The sequence below is a fragment of the Sarcophilus harrisii genome, chromosome 5, assembly GCF_902635505.1.
Source record: "Sarcophilus harrisii chromosome 5, mSarHar1.11, whole genome shotgun sequence".
NCBI lineage: Eukaryota > Metazoa > Chordata > Mammalia > Dasyuromorphia > Dasyuridae > Sarcophilus > Sarcophilus harrisii.
Genome location: NC_045430.1, coordinates 93194744 through 93213358, shown reverse-complemented (window position 1 = coordinate 93213358; position 18615 = coordinate 93194744). Strand labels below are relative to the sequence as shown.

General features: G+C 38.3%; 1 protein-coding gene across 1 annotated transcript in view; it reads right to left on the bottom strand.

Moving 5' to 3' along the window:
* FAIM2 (Fas apoptotic inhibitory molecule 2) overlaps positions 1–18615 on the bottom strand; it is a 57943-nt gene that overhangs the window by 12073 nt on the left and 27255 nt on the right. The window contains exons 7-11 of the mRNA XM_003770873.3: positions 17782–17821; positions 16910–16947; positions 16203–16290; positions 15868–15963; positions 11503–11556 (exon numbers count right to left, since the gene is read on the bottom strand). Coding sequence (XP_003770921.2) covers positions 11503–11556; positions 15868–15963; positions 16203–16290; positions 16910–16947; positions 17782–17821 — 316 coding nt within the window. The remainder of the gene's footprint in view (positions 1–11502; positions 11557–15867; positions 15964–16202; positions 16291–16909; positions 16948–17781; positions 17822–18615) is intronic.

Genomic DNA, 18615 nt, shown 5'->3' with positions numbered 1-18615 from the left:
ATAGCAGCTCTTTTTCTGGTGCCAGAGAGTCAAATGTTGAGGGGATGCTCATCAATTGGGGAATGAGTGAATAAGCTGGGACATATGATTGTGATGGAGTGCTATTGTGCTATAAGAAATGATAAAGGGGGTGGTCTCAGAAAATATGGCCAGACCTATATGAACTGATGCAAAGTGAGGTGAGAAGAACCAAAAGATCATTGTGCACACTAACAACAATGTAATACTGTGAATGTCAATATCAGCTGTGAGATTTGGCTACTTTGATCAATACAATGATCCAAGACAATTTCAGAGGACTCATTATGAAAAAATTTGATCTCCTTTAGAGAGAGAGAACTGATAAACTATGAAAGCAAATTCAAGTGTAATTGTCTCACTTTTTTTTGGTGAGATGGCTAATTTGGAAATCTACTTTGGATGATTTCATATGTATAATTGATATATTGCTTGCCTTCTAAATGAGTAGGGGAGGACTGGAAGAAGGGAAAGAATTTAGAATTCAAAATTTAAAAAGAAAAAATGTCTAAAATAAATAAATATATTTTTAAAAATATAAAAAATATGCTTATGAGGATATTCAATGAGGAAATTTGTTTTGCTTGACTATATATGTGTGTGTATATATATATACATAAACATTTATATATAAAGCTTCATAAGTAATAAAATATTCATTAAATAGCTGCATTTTTTGTGGTAACAAAGACTTAGAAATTAAGTGGGTGCCCATTAACTAGGAAATAATAAAGTTTTATTTGATGTTAATGGAATATTATTATACTCTAAAAAGAGCAAGAATTCAGCACAAGCGAAGATTTAGAGGAACTTACATTGAATGAAGCAGCAGAATTAATTAAATAATATACACAATGATTACAACAATGTAAACTAAAAAAAAAACAAAATTGAATGCTATGTGCTTATAATAAGTAAAGAGCTCTAGGGAAAAGATGAAAAAATTCATTTTTCATCTTTCATTGGAGATGTGACTGCAAGTATGGAATAATGCACATGTTGTCAGAAGAGGTTAGTGTGTTCACTGGTTATGTTGAAGTGCTTTTGAAAAAAGACACATCTTCATTGTAAGAGATGGCTCACTGGAGAGAAGAGATAAGGTTGTATTTGGAAACAATGCTATATAAAACAAAAGGCATCAATAAAGTTTTAAATTTAAAAAAAGCAGTTTTGTTCTTTAATAGAGGCTGCTAGGTAGCATAGTGAAGTCAGGAAGATCTGAGTTCAAATCCATCCTCACATACTCATTAATTGTGTGACTATGGGCCAGTCATTTAACCTTTACTTCCTTAGTTTCCTCAACTTCAAAATGGAGTTCATAATAGCCTCTACCTACAGGGTTGTTCTGAGGATTAAATGAGATAATATATGTAAATCACTTAGCATAATATCTGGCATAAAATAAGCACTTCATAAATACTTATTCCCTTCCTTTCCCCTTTAATAAATATGTGGTTAAAGAATAGTAATAGTTTCCAAAAGAAGAAAATATTAACAAAAATCTGAAAAATTGTTCCCAAAAGAATATCAGCTTCTTGAGGGCAGTTTTATTTTTGTTTCTATGCTTATAACAGTGTCTGGCACATAGTAGATACTTAATAAATTCTGATTGATTGATTCTAGTTTCTTATAATCAGGGAAATGCAAAGTAATTTAAATTAATTCTGATGTATTCCTCATGTAAATCAAACTGGCAAAGGCAGAGTTATGAATAAATCCAATTGTTCTGGAAAATCTGAATTGGTTAGAAGCAATTAACTAAATTGTCTCTAGCTTTTGATTCACTATTAGATTTAATCAATTAGGAAATAAATGAGAGAAAGGATCTTTATTTACCAAAATATTTGTAGAATTGTATGCAGCATAATTGTGGAAATGTGTATAGAAGAATTGCACATGTTTGGCATATACTGGATTACTTGCTGTCTAGAGGAAGGGATGGGGGGAAAGGAAAGAAAAAAATTGGAACACAAGATTTTGCAAGGATGACTATTGAAAATTACCTATGCATGTTTTGAAAATAAAAAGCTTTAATAAAAAAACCAAAATATTCATAGAAGCAGGAATAAAAACCTGGAATAAAATAATTGGGGAAAGGCTGCACAAGTTATACTATATAAATATAATGGAATAATATTTTACCATAAAGAATGACAAATCTGAAAAAATCAAAGAAACTTGGAAGACATGAACTGATACTGTGACTAGTCAGAATCAGAAGAATTTTATTATGAAAAATGATTACAAAGCATAAATGAAGACAACACTAAAAGAAAACAAAATCCAAATGCAATGAGAAAATGCTGATTCCAAATATTCAAACTTAAAACACACACCAAATAAATTGAATTTAAAAGAACAAAATAAATTTCACGTGTATTTTAGGCTTTCAAACTGATTTCTTTTAAACTAGAAGTATTTCAGATGTCAGTATGTGACTTGCCTCAGCCCATGAGTCCCAGGCACAGGAAATCTGCAAACTTGTACAATGATGTTGTCTGAGGAGAAGTGATGTGATTGAGGGAAGCTGTGCCTTGCTCACTCAGAAGTGCCACTTTTCTTTTCAGAAAAAGGACAGTATCTTATCAGTGCCCAGAGTAAATGAACATTTTTCATAACAATCTGTTCTCTAGGTGGTAGTTGCACCTTTCTTTGTGGAGGGCAATCTGTTCTGATCTGAAGTAAATCACAAAGGAGTGTGTGTGTGTGTAAATGCATGCTATGTATGTTAATCTGAATATGTATAATTAACAATAAAAATAAACATAATAAAAATAAACCAACAATAAGAATAAAAATAATAAATTAATAATAATATGCAAATTAAGAAGCAAATTGAGGCTCTCCAGGCTGTTTATAAATAGAAAACCTGTTGTGTTTATTTTCTTTTTTTTTAATAGAACATCCTTTCTCTGCTGGATTGTATGAATCATCTATATGTCCCTGACTAGCCAAACAACAATATCCCAACCCTTTAATAATCTGTGTAGATGACCCTATGATCATTTAGCCATTTATATAGCTAGCTATCTAACATTCTCAAATTTTCCTTTAAAGACCCATACTATAAAAGGTCCTCAAACTTTTTAAATAGGGGGCCAGTTCACTGTTCTTCAGACTATTGGAGGACCAGACTATTGTAAAAACAAAAACTTTGTTTTGTGGGCCTTTAAATAAAGAAACTTCATAGCCCTGGGTGAGGGGGATAAACATCCTCAGCTGCTGCATCTGGGCCGTGGGCCGTAATTTGAGGACCCCCGGCTTTATATACTTTATAAATACTTTATAAAGTATGCTCCAGAATCTCTGGGACTTCTTCCTGATAAAGGGTTGATTCACACCTCTATTTCCTGACTCATACCCTCCTTGACGCTGGGGTGTGTCCCTTTCTTTCTGTTAAGCTACCCAGAACCTCCCAAATAGAAGAAGGTGTTAGCAGGATTAGCATTTAGTTTGTTAGCTTTAGAAAAGTGTGAGTGGGGTGAGGCCAGGGATGGGGAACACAATGCACTTTCACCTTCTAGGGGATACCTGGTCAAGTAAGCTACCTCACCCTTCATAAGCAATCCTCCCAGGCAGTCTGATCCTGCCCTTATCTATCTTTTCTGTTCCCTGGAAACTCAGCTCTTTTTGCTGGGAGCAAGGGAGGTTGATTTCTAATAGTGCAAAGGAAATAAAGAGAAAATAGGCTGGTCAGCTCAACCAAATTCTGACCCATATCATATTCTACAGGTTGCAGCTAGAAGAACTCAGGTTAGATATCAGGAAGAATTTTGTGCCAAAGACCGACCCCAGAATAGGGAGATACCCTTAAAGGATCTTTTAAAGATGAGCCATCTATTGCTAAGTGAAATGAGCAGAACCAGGAGATCATTATATATGACAACAGTAAGATTATACAATGATCAATTCTGATGGATGTGACTCTCTTCATCAATGAGATGATTCACACCAGTTCCAATTGTTCAATGATGAAGAGAGCCATCTACACCCAGCGAGAGGCCTTTGGGAATTGAGTGTGGATCACAACATAGCATTTTCATTCTTTTAGTTGTTAAACTAAACAATTTTTTGCTTGAATTTTATTTTATTTCTTTTTTAATTTGATCTGATTTTTCTTGTGTAGCACAATAATTGTATAAATGTGTATGCACACACTAGATTTAACATATATTCACCATGTTTAACATATATTGGACTACTTGTTATCTAGGGGAGGGTGTGGGAGAAGGGAGGGAAAATTGGAACACAAAGTTTTGCAGGGCTAATGTTGAAGAATTGTCCACGCATATGTTTTGAAAAATAAAAAGCTTTAATTAAAAAAAAAAAAGAAATATGTGTGTGTGTGGGAAAGATGAGCCATTGATACAAGAGAATACAGGACAAAGGACCCAGACACTAAAAAGAAATAAGGGTCAATTTTAAAAAAATAAATATTATTTATTTGGGGCACAGTAGATAGGCTGTTGGGCATAGAGTGAGGAAGATCAAAGTTCAAATATGACTTCATATATGTTCGAGTTTCATAATCCTGAGCAAGTCACTTAACATTTGCTTCAATTTCCTTATCTGTAAAATGGCGGGTTTTACCTCCTATGGTTGTTATAAGAATCAAATAAGATAATTGTAAAACACAAAGTCTGGTACAAAATAGGTGCTATATAAACGTTAGCTATTATTATTGTTGTTTATATTTGATAATACTATCTTGAATTTGCAAAATGCCTTAGTTTTCCAAGTGTTTTTGCATATATTATTGCTATCTCTGTCAAGTAGACAGGACAGGGATTATTATTCTTATTTAAGAAAAGGTCTTTTCCCTTCTAAATTTCCTGTAAGGAAAATGAACTTCAAAGAAATAAAGAGATTTGTCTAAAATCATTAACAATGAGTTAGTGGCAGGATGGGCTAGACTCAAATTTAGATCTCCTGATCAGCAAGGCTCCTTTTCCTACAGGCTACACTGCCTCTTAATGAATGAAGGCATAAAAATGCATTTATTAAATGCTTACTATGTGGAAGCACTGTGTTCAAGGTCAGGGAAATAAATCAATGGAAATGGAATGAAATGGAAACATCATGGTTTGGTGGAAAGAAGTTGAGACTAGCAGATAAGTGGAAGCTGGGCTTCAGCACTAAGATTGTCATTAACTTATTGGAAAATTTTGGGAAACTCATCAGAACCTCTTCATCACTCAGTTTCTTCACTGATTAAAAGGAGTAGTTTGGACAAGAAAATAATTTAAAAATTCCTTCCAGTGACAAAGCAAAATCAAACATTTCATTGTGAACATCTTTTGACCTCAGCCTTCGGCAGTGCTTGCCTTGCCATTGTCCACCTCTGGATCTTTCCCACTGTCTTTCCCTAGGATTACTATAAATTCATATTTGAAGTTCAACCAGAACCTTACTGTCCAGCAATTATTCTGATCAACGCTTGTGGCTGTTTTAAACCTCATTACATACTTTGAGCCCTTTAGCTCACTAACCCCTCCCTTATTCCTGGTATGTCACCTCTGGTCCCACAGAAAGTCACAGAGGGACATAAGGGGAGGGGCCAGGGAGATTCTATTTCTGTTAGATTCTACTGTTTGATTTATTTCCTAGGTCTTTAGGGAAGGACTTGTTTTTTTATTGCTATTTTAGCAATGTAGAGACCTTTCTGCCTCACCCAGAAAAAAGCCAAACGATTGGCCAACTCAAGGTTTCAGCCCCACAGCTCTGGGCAAGAATCCCAAAGAAGCTAAGCATCCCTACTCAAAGCCACACAGTCAATCAAGATTATAGGTGGAGCCCAGACTACAAAACAAATGGCCTGTGGCCCAACCCTGAATTCTTCTGCCTCTGTCATTTCATACTCCATTTGCACCATTACCTTTTGAGTTCTTCAAAATATTTTAACAAAAAGTACGCTGGAAAAGCAAAGAGGGTTATGGTTCATGCTAGGACCAAACTCCAGCCTGACTTACTCATTCACTCTCACTGATATTTTGGTTCTTGTGCCCAAGGGCTCTGAAATCATTGATCAGGAACTAGATTGAAGTAATGGATTGGGAGTGAAGGGCACATCATGACTACCTTGGGGAGACAAGGGAGATCTAGATCTTAGGGTCCCAGAGAATAGAGGGTGCTTAGAAATTTCCATCATCCTTCAACCATACCTCACATCATTCTGATATTCCCTAGACAGAATGGTTTCTTACTCATCCTGAAACCTAGAACTCCAATGCAGAGCACTATGAAGGAACTTGAGAATTGGTTGGGGTTAAAAAGAAGAGAGACCAGAGGTTGAAGCTGAGGGAGTAGGGAGAAAAAAACAAGGAAGGGTATATTTTGAAAAGGAGCCCTTAAGGAAAAGCTTTGCTGGTGATTCAGGATGGCATCTCACATCAAAGGAACCAGAGGCATTAAGCAAATATGAATCCAAAGAGCTCTTATAGGGAAATAGGGTAAATGAGTCATAGTCTTGACCCAATTCTGAAATCTCTCCTACCCCTCTCTGGTCCTTTGCCACCCCTAGTCTATCATATTTTACCTCTTCTAAGTCTTGTCCCATTTGTGCCTTTTTACACTGCTGCCCATTTCATAGATGGGAAAACTGATGCCAATGAAAAACCTCATCTGGAGAGTGAGAGGAACAAGACAGTAGTCAGCATCATGTATAGTCCAAAAATTTGGACCCTGAATACCCACAAGAAGTGACCTGTTTTAAAATCCTAGAATATTAGCACTGGAGGACATTTTACAACCCCAAGAACCCAACCCTATCTTTTACAAGAAAGAATATTGAAGCCTAGAATATTCAAGGGACTTATCTAAATAATTTCAGTCAAGTAGCATCACAGGTAGGGCTGGCACTCAGGTGCCTTATCTCCAAGGCCATTGTCTTTTCATCACACTGGGAATATACCAACAACAACAACAACAAAAAAAATGGTGAGCCACAGGGATGGCATTTTACATGGAGAAGGCATAAATTTTATTTCCCTTGCCTTAGGACATATAGCCTGCAGAATTAATCTGACTAAGTCTATTTAGAAAAAGTTTTCTTAACCTGGGGTCCACAGACTCCCTCCCTCCTCTCCATACCCACAGTCTATGGATAATTTGGTGGTGGTGGAGAAGGTATCTGAATGGGAAAAAGTTGCATCTTTATTTCAGTATGAATGGTATCCTAAGTATTTTATTTTATGAATTTTAGAAAGGTTGCTTCCATCAGACTGGAGATCTGGTTTACTAAAGGATTCCATGACAAAGAAGATTGATAGTCCTTGATTAGAGATCTAATTATTATTAGGTTATTCTATTTCTATATATTACGATCATTAGGTCAGTTATAAAAAGACTGGGGACAAATAGATGCTACAGTGCCTTATACATTCTGAGTCAGAAATGGGTTTAACTTATCTTGAAGCTTGACAAAGAAATCTATTAAATCAATTCCCCAGCTTTAATTTGGCTTCCATGTCACAGCTGCTGAAACCCCTTCTAAATTTTAGGAGCTATTTAACAGATTGTGATGAGGTCAGTGGACATGATTGGAAAGACAGAACTTTCATTTGATCCCAGAGGAGTCCAGAATTCTCTGTGAAACACCAATATTCTCTAACAGATAGTAAGGCAAGACACTAGGTCAGGAATACACTGGGGTGGTGTTATTGATGATAGTAGGGAAGCAGGAGAAACCAGGTGAGCCCACAGGATCCCTTGGCAAACAGGCTTTACAGTTTCATCAACCATGCCTCTGAGGTTTCTGTTCCCATAGCCTCCACCCTGAAAAGAGCCCTCTGTATACCTTTATTGCTACAAAAGAATCCATGCCTTCAGTTATTCATGCCATACAAAGATTATCCTCCTGTGATGACTTTGGAGACACTACTGCACTCAGAAGCTTACTGTGGCTCACTATTTATCTCTTAGAGTTGATTGAAACTCAGATCTTGCTTTTTTTCTTCCACCCTTCCTCCTCCCTCCTCTTTCTTTCATTCTCTCCTTTCTTTCTTCCTTCCTTCTTCCCTCCGCTCTTTCTTTCTCTCTTTCTTCTTTCCTTCTCCCTTCCTCCCCTCCCCTCTTTTTCTTTCTAAATCAACTTCTCTCAGACTTTCTGCCAACTTCATTTTCCTCATTTAAGCTTCATTTTGACTGAGCTTTTGAACTGGTCATTTACCTCACCTGAGACATCCTCTCTTATCTTCTCCCCTCAGCCCTATTTATTCTCCTTCCACAAACCTTTTTCCAAGAAAGCATGTGTAATAGAAACAAACATGTTAAGAGCAAGGAGACATTTAGTACCTAGAGTAATAAGGATCACTGTGGACTACATTTTGAAAACCACATACTAACTGTCTCTATAGTTTATTTTTACATTTTTATATATTATTATTTTTATTTTTAAAATATTAAATATAAACAATACTAATATTAATTATTATTTTTTATTTTTATATTTTATTTATTTTATTGTGTTTATATTTATTTTGGTAAATATTTCCCAATTACATTTTAACATGTTTAGGAAGTATGGTGGATAGTATTCATATATTTGATACAGTTGATAGAATGTTACTTTGTTCTGGCACTAGCTAGGATTTCTCCCCACCGCCAGTGATGAAACAAGATTTCTTTTAGTTTCTGAAAACATTCAATTAAGCTAACTAAAATTGTCCCCTCCAAAAGTATCACATTTCTTACACTACAGACTTACATTGGGAATATATGCCATGTAATCCATAAACAACAGCTAACATCCAAACATAAAAACAAATAATTGACTTGTGATGTTTTCTTCAGCAGAGGACTTTGCTTATATCCTTCTTTCTTTCTTCATAAGATTTAACATAACTCTACACTGTACATAGTTATTTATATACCTATCTCTATCACTCTACCAGACTGTAATTCAAATTTGGCCTCAGATGCTTAATTAGCTGTGTGATCCTAGCCAAGTCACTTAACTCCATTAGCCTCAGTTTTCTCACTTGTAAAATAAGTTAGTATCTTTGCTAAGAAAATGCCACAAGAGGTCACAGAGGTGGATATAACTGAACAATTGAGAAAGACTGGGACTATGTTTAACTCCATTTTGGATTCCCTGTAATACTTAACACTGTGCCTTGCAGATAATAGATACTTAAGAAATGATTTTTTGAATGAAGCCTAATGAACTTAATCACTAAGGATTTATTCTATGCAATCTCTCTGAGACTCATATTTCCACATATGTGAGACTGACCTTTACCTATGAAGAACCAGAAATGATTTATAACTTAGCAGATAAATATCAAAGTTGCCTGAGGCTAAGAGAATTGTGACTTAATAATAATAGCTAGTGCTCCAAATTTTTCTCTCTCCCCTCTCCATTCCCTCCTCTAGACAGCAAGTAATCCAATATATTGTAAACATGTACAATTCTTCTATACATATTTCCACATTTTACATAGCACTTTAAGGTTTTCAAAGTGTTTGACAGATATTATCTCATTTTATCCTTTCAACCTCTCTGGGAAGTAGATGCTGTTATGATTCCCATTTTACAAATGGGGAAATTGAGGCGGACAGAGGTTAAGTCATTTGCCCAGGGTCACACAGCTAGTAAGTCTCTGAAGGAAGAGTTGAATTCAAGCCTTTCTGGCTCCAGGACCAACAGCATTTATGCCATACTGCTTCTCTTGTATGATATATGATAAATGAGTAAAAGGGATAAATGAGTATAGGGAACTGAGAAAGTTGGACATGATTATCCCTCTTAATTCCTTCTTGATCTAAGATTATGAGGTATTTTAAATTTTTCTATTCTTATTTGCCCACCTTCCCACCTATTCCTCTATTTCTGGCTCTTTTACTTCTTCCTTACTCATAATTTCTCTTTCTCTTTCTTCCCTTTCCTCATTTGGCTCCAGGGCTAACTGTATCTAGGTCTCTTCTCTCTTATGACATCACAAACTTCACCTCTCTTGGACACAAGGGGACTGAAGACTAGGCACAGAGCCCCGTTTAGAATGGCCTGAATGTGAGAAAACAATAGCACAGGAACAATGCCAATTTTTACCTGTTAATTTACCAAGATTTTTGGACTGGGGTTTATTGTGCTCTCTGTTTCCCTCCAAAATAGTGGAGACAACAAGGGATTTTGGAGGTTAAATCTTTCCTCAACCATCCCAGTTTTTGAAAATCATTTCAGACTTTTTAATTTAGGTTCCTCAGACCTAGAGGGACTAAGGAGGGCTGGTGCAATGGACAGAGTGCCAAGTTTATAGTTAAAAAAAACCCTGAATTCAAATACAGTCTCAAGTACTTCCTAGTTGTGTGACTTTGGGCAAGTAAGTCACTTAACCTCAGTTTGTCTCAGTCTATAAAATCTCCAATGATTGTTATGAGGATCAAATGAGATATCTGTAAAGCATTTAGCATAGTTCTTGGTCTATGGTACTATATAAATATTAGCTATTATTCCATTATAACAGAATGTTCCAAAACCATTATATCCTTATAAAAAACATGACTCTTTCCATACCCACTAATACCATGTCTCCTACAAATATGTCTCCTCCTGCTGTAAGAGATGATTTATTTGGATTCCTATTCTATTCCAATCAGTATTAATCAGTTTGATTATCATGAATCATATCAAAGTTCTGTATATAAGACCCAGAGCTATGAGCTGCAGATTCTAAGTTCACTTGCTTAACTATAGAAAGTTAACCAAACACCCTCCACATTCTGTTTTTATCTTGTCATGGTGATCAAGCCCAGTGTGGCAGAGGTGACACTACATGGAAAGCTCCCCAAATATTTTTATACCTTCAAACTAATTCCTTGTCCAATAGGAGCAGGTGACCATCTTATGACCACTTAGTATTACTGAATAATTAAGTGTACCATTTCCTCCTACCCCACCTAAGGAGAAATCTGTGTGCAAATATTTCTTACTTCACCCAACCGTGATCCTGATGACATATTATTTTGCTTATTTTAGTTTCTGTATCACATGTCAATTAATGGAATTATTCTGTATTTGGTATAGCTCTACCTGAATGACTAGACATCCAGCCCTATACAAATAAGGCCCTGGAAGAAGAAGATATCTCAGATCATGAGGAAGATGTGAAGTCCACTTCATGAGAGGGAACCGTGGACCCTTCTCTGATTAATAGCTTTGGGAAAGGTTCCATCCAAATGACTTCTCTGGATCATCCTACCCTTCATTCCAAAGTCACATGTATTTGTCTTCCTTCTTTACCTTGCCCGTCTTGATTTAATATTTCTGCTGCTTATGCACTTCATTTCTCTTATGTCTATCTTATAACCTACATCTGTCACTCATGGGTAGGAGATGAATAATCATGAAGAAAAAGGAGGATGATTCATCATCCCTCTGGTGATGATTGGGAGGAGGAGACTGAGCAAATATCAACTGGAAAACAAGAGAAGATATAACCAGGCTGCATGCACCCCTGTACTCTTTGGGGGCTTGGCCAGACTCACCATTGTAAACACAATTGCTCCCAGAACAGCATAGATCCCATGAAGCCATGGTACCTGCCAGGACAGAGATACAAACTGATGATATGAACTCAAATTACCTTGTATTTACTTATCTGTGTATACACTGAATCCTCCCAGGAGAAAGTAAACTCTTCCAGGGAAGGGATAGAATAGTTTTTGGCTTTGTATCCCTGGGTTCTGGCACAGACATTAAACTCAGCAAACACTTAATAAATGTATAATCAAATGACCCTGGGGAAAAAGTGGGGGAGTAGAGTTGGATGGAGGGAGAAGGGTGAACATGCAAAGGGAAGATAATAGAGCCTCAGAAATGGAAAGGGCCTCATATCATTTAGTCTAATGGTTGGGATAGAATTCACTCTTCAACATCCTATTCAAATGGTTCTTAGTTTCCACTGGAAGTGACAGGAAACTATTTCCTGAAGCATTTCCCATTTTCCCTTTAGATATCTCTAATCAACTAAGTGTCACAGCGTATAGAGCACTGGGCCTGGAGTCAGGAAACCATAAATTCAAATCTGGCCTTAGATACTTACGAGCTGTGTGACCTGCAACAAGCCATTTTATCTCTGTTTGCCTCAGTTTCCTCAATTTTCCTCTGAAAACAGAGAAAATAACAGCACCTACCTCCCAGGGTTGTTGTGAGGATCAAATGAGATAACATTTATAAAATGCTTAACACGGTGCCTAGCACTGGCTTTATAAATGTTCTTTTCCTTTTCTTTTGTTTTTTACGTACACAGGTGTACTCTTTGAATTTCAACAAGCCATGATTATACTGGGAGAAGAGGAAAGGAGAGGGAAAATGGGGTAAATTATATCACATGAAGGAGCACAAAAGGGAGGAAGAAAGAGCACTGGACTTCTCTATCTTCTCCTACTCAGTTTTTAGCTTCCTTTTGTGTGTTGTCTCTTCCCATTAAATTGGACCGATCCTTTGTACAGGAACCATCTTAGGATCACTTAAGTCACTGACTGTGATGGCTTATACCACTTCCTACTTGTGACTGGGCTGACATAAATATTTTGCTTATTTTAGCTTATGTATTGCATGTCAATCAATGGAATTATTCTGTATTTGGGGGCTAAGCCTGTCTTTTTTATTTTTCATATTTGTATTTCCAGTGCTTGTTGTCTGGCACATAGTTGGCACTTAATGTTTATTAGCTGAGTGGTCTTAACTGTCAAGAGATTTCCTATCTCCTTTCCTATTTCATGTTGTACTAGAATCCTCCTGTTTATATTTTTTTTTACTAGCAAATAGTCTGTTCTTGGTTATCTAAGATTTTCATCTAGATGATTGAAATAGTCAAAATTTTGCTTTGTTTGACCTTTCCCAAATATGAAGTCACCAGGAAAGATATCTTTCTCCTTAATCTCCCTGCTGCCCAATGTGGTTCTGAGACAAGTAATCAAGAGAAGTGAAGGAGCTGAATTATACCCCTTTGGGCTCATTGGTCAATGGAAAACGGAGAACTGACTGCCTTGAGATTTTCTGATGAGTCTGAGTCCTCTACTTTCAATATGCAATTCCAGGATCAGGCTGTATTTCAAAGTACTGACATGTACAATTCAAACTCTCACCTTCCACACAAAATACATAGTTTCTATCTCTTTCCTTTCTCCCTCCAGCTTTTTCCATAAATTTGTCCCCCAATTTGGGAGTGATATTAAATGGGACTGATTGGATGAAGTTTTTTCAGTTTGAGACGAAGTCACATGATCCCTATTCCCAGAGCCAGAAGATCAGGTCTTAGACCTTGGGTTGCAGGAAGACACATGGTCTTTAAAGGTCAGAACCTCAGGAAGTTACAAGAAGTGAGGGTCCCACAGAAAGCAGACAACATTGGTGACCATTGGTCAAGAATGATTATGTCCTTTTAATCTATCCAATGAAAAGGTTTGGGATTTTTGCTATTTAAATCCCGATAAGCGGGAAGCTGGTCAGATTCCATGAACACATGGTGGGAGCTGGGATGGCTCACAGGTGTGTATCTGAGTCTCTCCCTGCAGGGATTAAATAAATGCTTTCTCTTTGTACCTGAAGATGTCTCTGATTACTTAATTTGGGAAAGGGAGTCTAGCACCTGTCCCACACAATATTCTCTTCCAGATCTTGTTTCATGTTTTCCCTTCATTTAACAATAAGTATCCTCAGCCTCCATTTCTTGGAAGTTCTCTCAGATTAATTCTAATTGTCTTCCCTCCTCATAGTCTTAATTGTAGGTTTATTTCTCTGTGTTTGTTTCCTCTAAGGGTACTAATGTTTTTATTAGACTTGGGAGTTCTCAAATAACAAGTATTGGACATCCTCTCCCTCTGGCTCTCTCTTCCCATTGTCAAGACAGGGAAGAGAGTAGAAAAGGGAGAATGGATTGGAAGAGGGGCTTAGGAAAAATGGGAGGGAGGGGATGTCTTGTTAGACAACCAGATAAGACGGACTAAAGGGGCATGAAGTCGTTCCTCAACTCCTCAGTTGAAAGTAACAGTTACTTATTTCTTATAGACACCTTTGCCATTACCATGTTCTACATTATATCTAACTTACTTGTACACAGGTCTCCCTTTTTCATCTTTCTATCATCAGAACCTAGCATACCACCTTGAACAAAACAAGAACTTGATAAGTTAGAATGAAGAGGTAGAACCTAAAGCAGTCAAAGCTTTAGAACTAGAAGAAACCTTAGAGATCATCTGATCTACCCTTCATTTTGTGGATGAGGAAACCGAGGTTTTGATTTGCCCAATATTACACATCCGGTCAGTGTTAGATTGCAATTCAGGTTTTCTGACTCGGGAGCAAGTGCCCTTTGCTTCTTTTTAATTCTCTTCCTCACCTGGGAATATTCGGCAGAACTGCATTCCTTTCATCTCCTTCCTCCTACCATCCTGGATTCCCCATTACTTAACACTTATTAGGTGGTAATATCCAGCCCCCTACTGGAATCCAGCCTGCAGTCAACATCACATCTGCCCCACCTTCCTCAAGTTAGGGCTGTACAGATTCTTGGAAACACAAAAGACCTGCTTGACCAATTAAGGTCAACAATGGAGTCCTTGATGCTATGGGGGCCTCTTCCTGTCACTCCCGCCCTTCTGCCCTCAAGGGCCCCAGTTTAGCTCCGGCCCCTCCTTTGTTCAACAGGTTCCAGGGAACTGCCAAGAAAATATCGGGGGCTCTGATTTACTGAAACTGACTCTGATCTAGACGACCTGGCAGGAAAGGGACAGGCTTACTGTTTTTACTAGGATACCCTCCCCCTCATTCTGATCTATCCTGCTGATGTCTCCCCTTCTCCCCTAATCTTTCTGCTGGGGGGGGGGGAGCAATCCATATTTGGTTATCTTGGCTAGAGGCTGGGGGAGAAGGATGCTGTGACTGCTGCCAATATGGCCTCTCCCCACAGTTCCTGTTGTCAAAACTGAAGAACGGCCAAGTGTGGGAGGGGAAAGTAAAGGAGATAGAGCCACTTAGAGGGAGCTTTCCAGCCCAGTATTCTGGGGTCTAGGATATTCAAACCCCAAGCTATGGCTCGCTCTCCTGTTCTTTCTCTGCTCAACAACAATAACCAAAGAGGGTCATTGCATGCCTTCCCTTGCTCTGATTAAATGCTCTTCAGAGGCAGTTTTACTCTAAATGGCTGAGGATTTTACAGTCTCCACAGGTGGATTCTCACTTTTCCCTAAAAAACACCCCCGAACCTTAAACAAACAACACTTGTCTGCTAGCTCTTATATAGATACTCTAATCCTTGTTCAAAATCTGTTTGACTTGCAGGCGACCCCAGAGCTTCTCATTTAGAGCATCTTTAAGCAATGCTGAGCTGGCTTTCCAGATTAACCCCCCCAGCCCAATCTACCCTTACTGTGGTTTCAGTTTTTCTCCTCCTCCCAACCCTCCACACATGAGAAACGTGAAACCGGATATCAGCTGAAGAGTCAGGCAGGTACCCATCCCTGCCAAAGAAAAGCCACCTTGTTTGCCCATGGTCTTTAGCTTCCTGTCCTGCCAGTACACATGGTACTCAATGCCAAGCCTAGGGTAGGGCTGCTGGGTAATGAAACAACTACCTCCTAACTAGTCTGTCACCACCAGGTCCAAGCTTCCCCTCACCCCACTCCTTGTTCCCAATCCCTGTCCTCAGTGCCCCTAATCTAGGCCCAGCTGTTGAACATCCCTGCCAGGAGACAGAGGAAAAAAGCAGACACATATGGACCCCCAGCAGGGACTTGCCTGGCTTGTTATTGGTCTCAAGCCCCAGGACAAAAGGGGAGAGAGAAGGGTAGAGAAGCCTGGATAGGGATATGAAGATGGGGGACTTGTGAATGGGGGAGATGACTTACATATTGGAAGGGAAGGATGATGGCCAGAAGGATCCCACTGAAGAACATAACCATGAGAAGTACAAAGAGAATGCCTTGACAGGATGTGAAGTCAAACTGGGAAAGAAAGGTAATAGAAGAATATTGGTTTGGAGGCCCTTCTCTTGTTCCCCTTTCAAACCTTGCTTTTCTCTCCTCAGTCCTTTACCCAGCTGTGGAGTTTTGCTCATCCTCTGGATATGGACTCCAGATCATCCCTTCCCCTGATTTCCTGTTTCCAGATAGCCCCAATCCTCCTCATTCCCACCCAACTTGTGATCTCCCCTCCCTCACTCACGTGGGATCCTTTGGCTAACCTTGGTCTGGAAGCTGAAGAGAGTCACGGAGAGACAGACCAGGGCAGTAATCCCCAGGCACAGAAGCACGGACTTGGTATTGTAGTAACTGTGGGGCAAGAATCTTTGTCAGCTGGGTAGGCCGGGCCTAGGGGCCAGGGCTAGGTCATCTGGTTTGGACTTTGTCAAATGGAGCTTACCGGTATCCCACAGATCCTTGCCTTTCTCCTTTGTTGGAATCAAAGAGCCCCCTCTTCTCTTTTTCTTATCTGGGGCTTCCTACTTTCTCCCTCCCCTCTGCCCTAAGCTGAATCAGTGGGGAGAACAGGATGATCAAAAAGATTTTTTCAGGGCTCACTTTTTCCAGAAAGTCCTTAGGAAGGTCAGTTGAGAATATCATATCTAAATCTTTGAACATGGATAAAAGTTGTTGAAAGTGACCCTCAAGGAATGTCCTCTTAAGGAGTTACAGAGAGGCACGGTATACACTAGGTTTCTGTTTGTCTCTCTGTCTCTGGAATTTTGCCTTGGTGGTATTAGGAAGTTTAGGGACTGATTGTGCCTGCATATAAGTGGAGAGACATGGAATTGAGTAGCTTTGGCTCTGGCTGCCTTCTCCCCTGTTAGAATATATCAATGCAGGCAGTTGTAAACTGACAAGTCAATCTAGGTTTCTCTATTTCCCAGAATACAGTTCTAGCATCCCTCACCTCTTTCTTTTTCATTACCTGGACAACATCCCAGTGAGGTAAGCCATAGACAGGGTCTGCAATGAGAAATAAATTAGAAGGGAGAGCCCTCAGAACTCTGGTTTTTGGGACACAAGCTCATTTTATTTGAGTTCCATCACTCATACATACTGTCACATATGTCTTGAACCTCTTTCCTTCCACCAACATTATTGTTGTCCCTTACCTCCTTACTCATAGTCTATTATCTCTAAGAATGATGGATGTCATCAATCTCTGGTCTAGACCAGATCCTAATCCTGGAAGTTTTATACAGTTGTCTGAGAATTGATTTATCCAATTAAAAGGTCCAGTACAAACTTGGTGATCCCTGCTGGTGGTCAGGGGTGGAAGACAGAGATATCAATCCTATATGACAACTAGCCCAGAAGACAGGCCTGAAACTACTAAAATCTCCAGGAATTAATATCATTTTACCTAAGTGTTTCCTCCTTATCATCATCTTGGCTCTACTTTCCAGTCCATCTCTAATTTAAAATTTTTCCTCTCAAATCCACTCCAAGACCCTATCTTTCTTTTCACCATATCTATCCTAAATCCAAAGGTCTTCTTGAGATTATTTTTATAAATCACTGAATAAAGAATTGGAATTGAGGAAGAATTGTGCATGTAAATGCACATAGGCATGGATGTTAGGAAATTTTTTTTAAAGGAGAATTGAAATAGCAAAAGCCATAAAGGATACTTCCAAGCCCCATTCAAGTCTCAACTCATTCCCCTGAGAAGAAGTGTTCTGGTTTTGATGGCATCCTGCCCCTAAATTTTAGACTTTGTCTAAAGACCTCTTTGTCTGAGACCTCCTTAGCTAGCTGTTGTCTCTGTCCACCCATAGCCCCTGCTTCCTTACTTACAAAGATACTCAGGAGAATCAGGTTCCAGGGGAAATATCTCCTGTAATCCAAAGCACAGAGATCAGAGTAAGGCCCATGAATTCCCTGGAGCCCTTTCCATTTTCTTTCCTCCCAACTCTTTGCTAACTGACTCCTAACTCATCACTCATCTGAAACTGCTCTCTCCAAAATTACCAATGGTCACTTTTAGAAATCTTTTTAAAATTATCTTGATAATACCAACAAATATAAACATTTCTATATGTAAAGAAGAAAAGAAAAACTAGATATGAAACTGCAAATCTCTATTTTGGACAGCTTGGTTTTTAAAGAGTTTACAATAACTTCACCCTCTGAGTTTCAAAGCTATCCTGCTTATCTACCTTCCTCTGAACTTTCTTCGGTCATTTAAAAAATGCCTCAAGAACTTCTTTTTATTTTTTCTCCTCCCCCCAACATCATTATCATTAGCCTTTTATTCCTCTCAGGTTTCACCCCCATTTTAAAATAAAAAACCTCTTTTGTAATAAATAAGCAGAGTCAAGCAAAGCAAATCCTCATGCTGGCAATGCTTATATATATATATATATATATATATATATATATATATATATATATATATATATATATATATATATTCTGACTCTACACCTCTAATCTATCATCTCTCAGTAAGAAGGTGAATGACACAGTTCATTATTGATCCTTGGGGTTAGAGTTGGTCACTGTATCAATCTAAGTCCAACAATCTCTCATTTGTCATACCTTTTCTCAGTTCTCATTCTTAAAGACCTTTCTGGAGCTGCTAAGCATCAACTACCCCTGTCCTTCTGGATAATCTTTTTTTGGATTTTT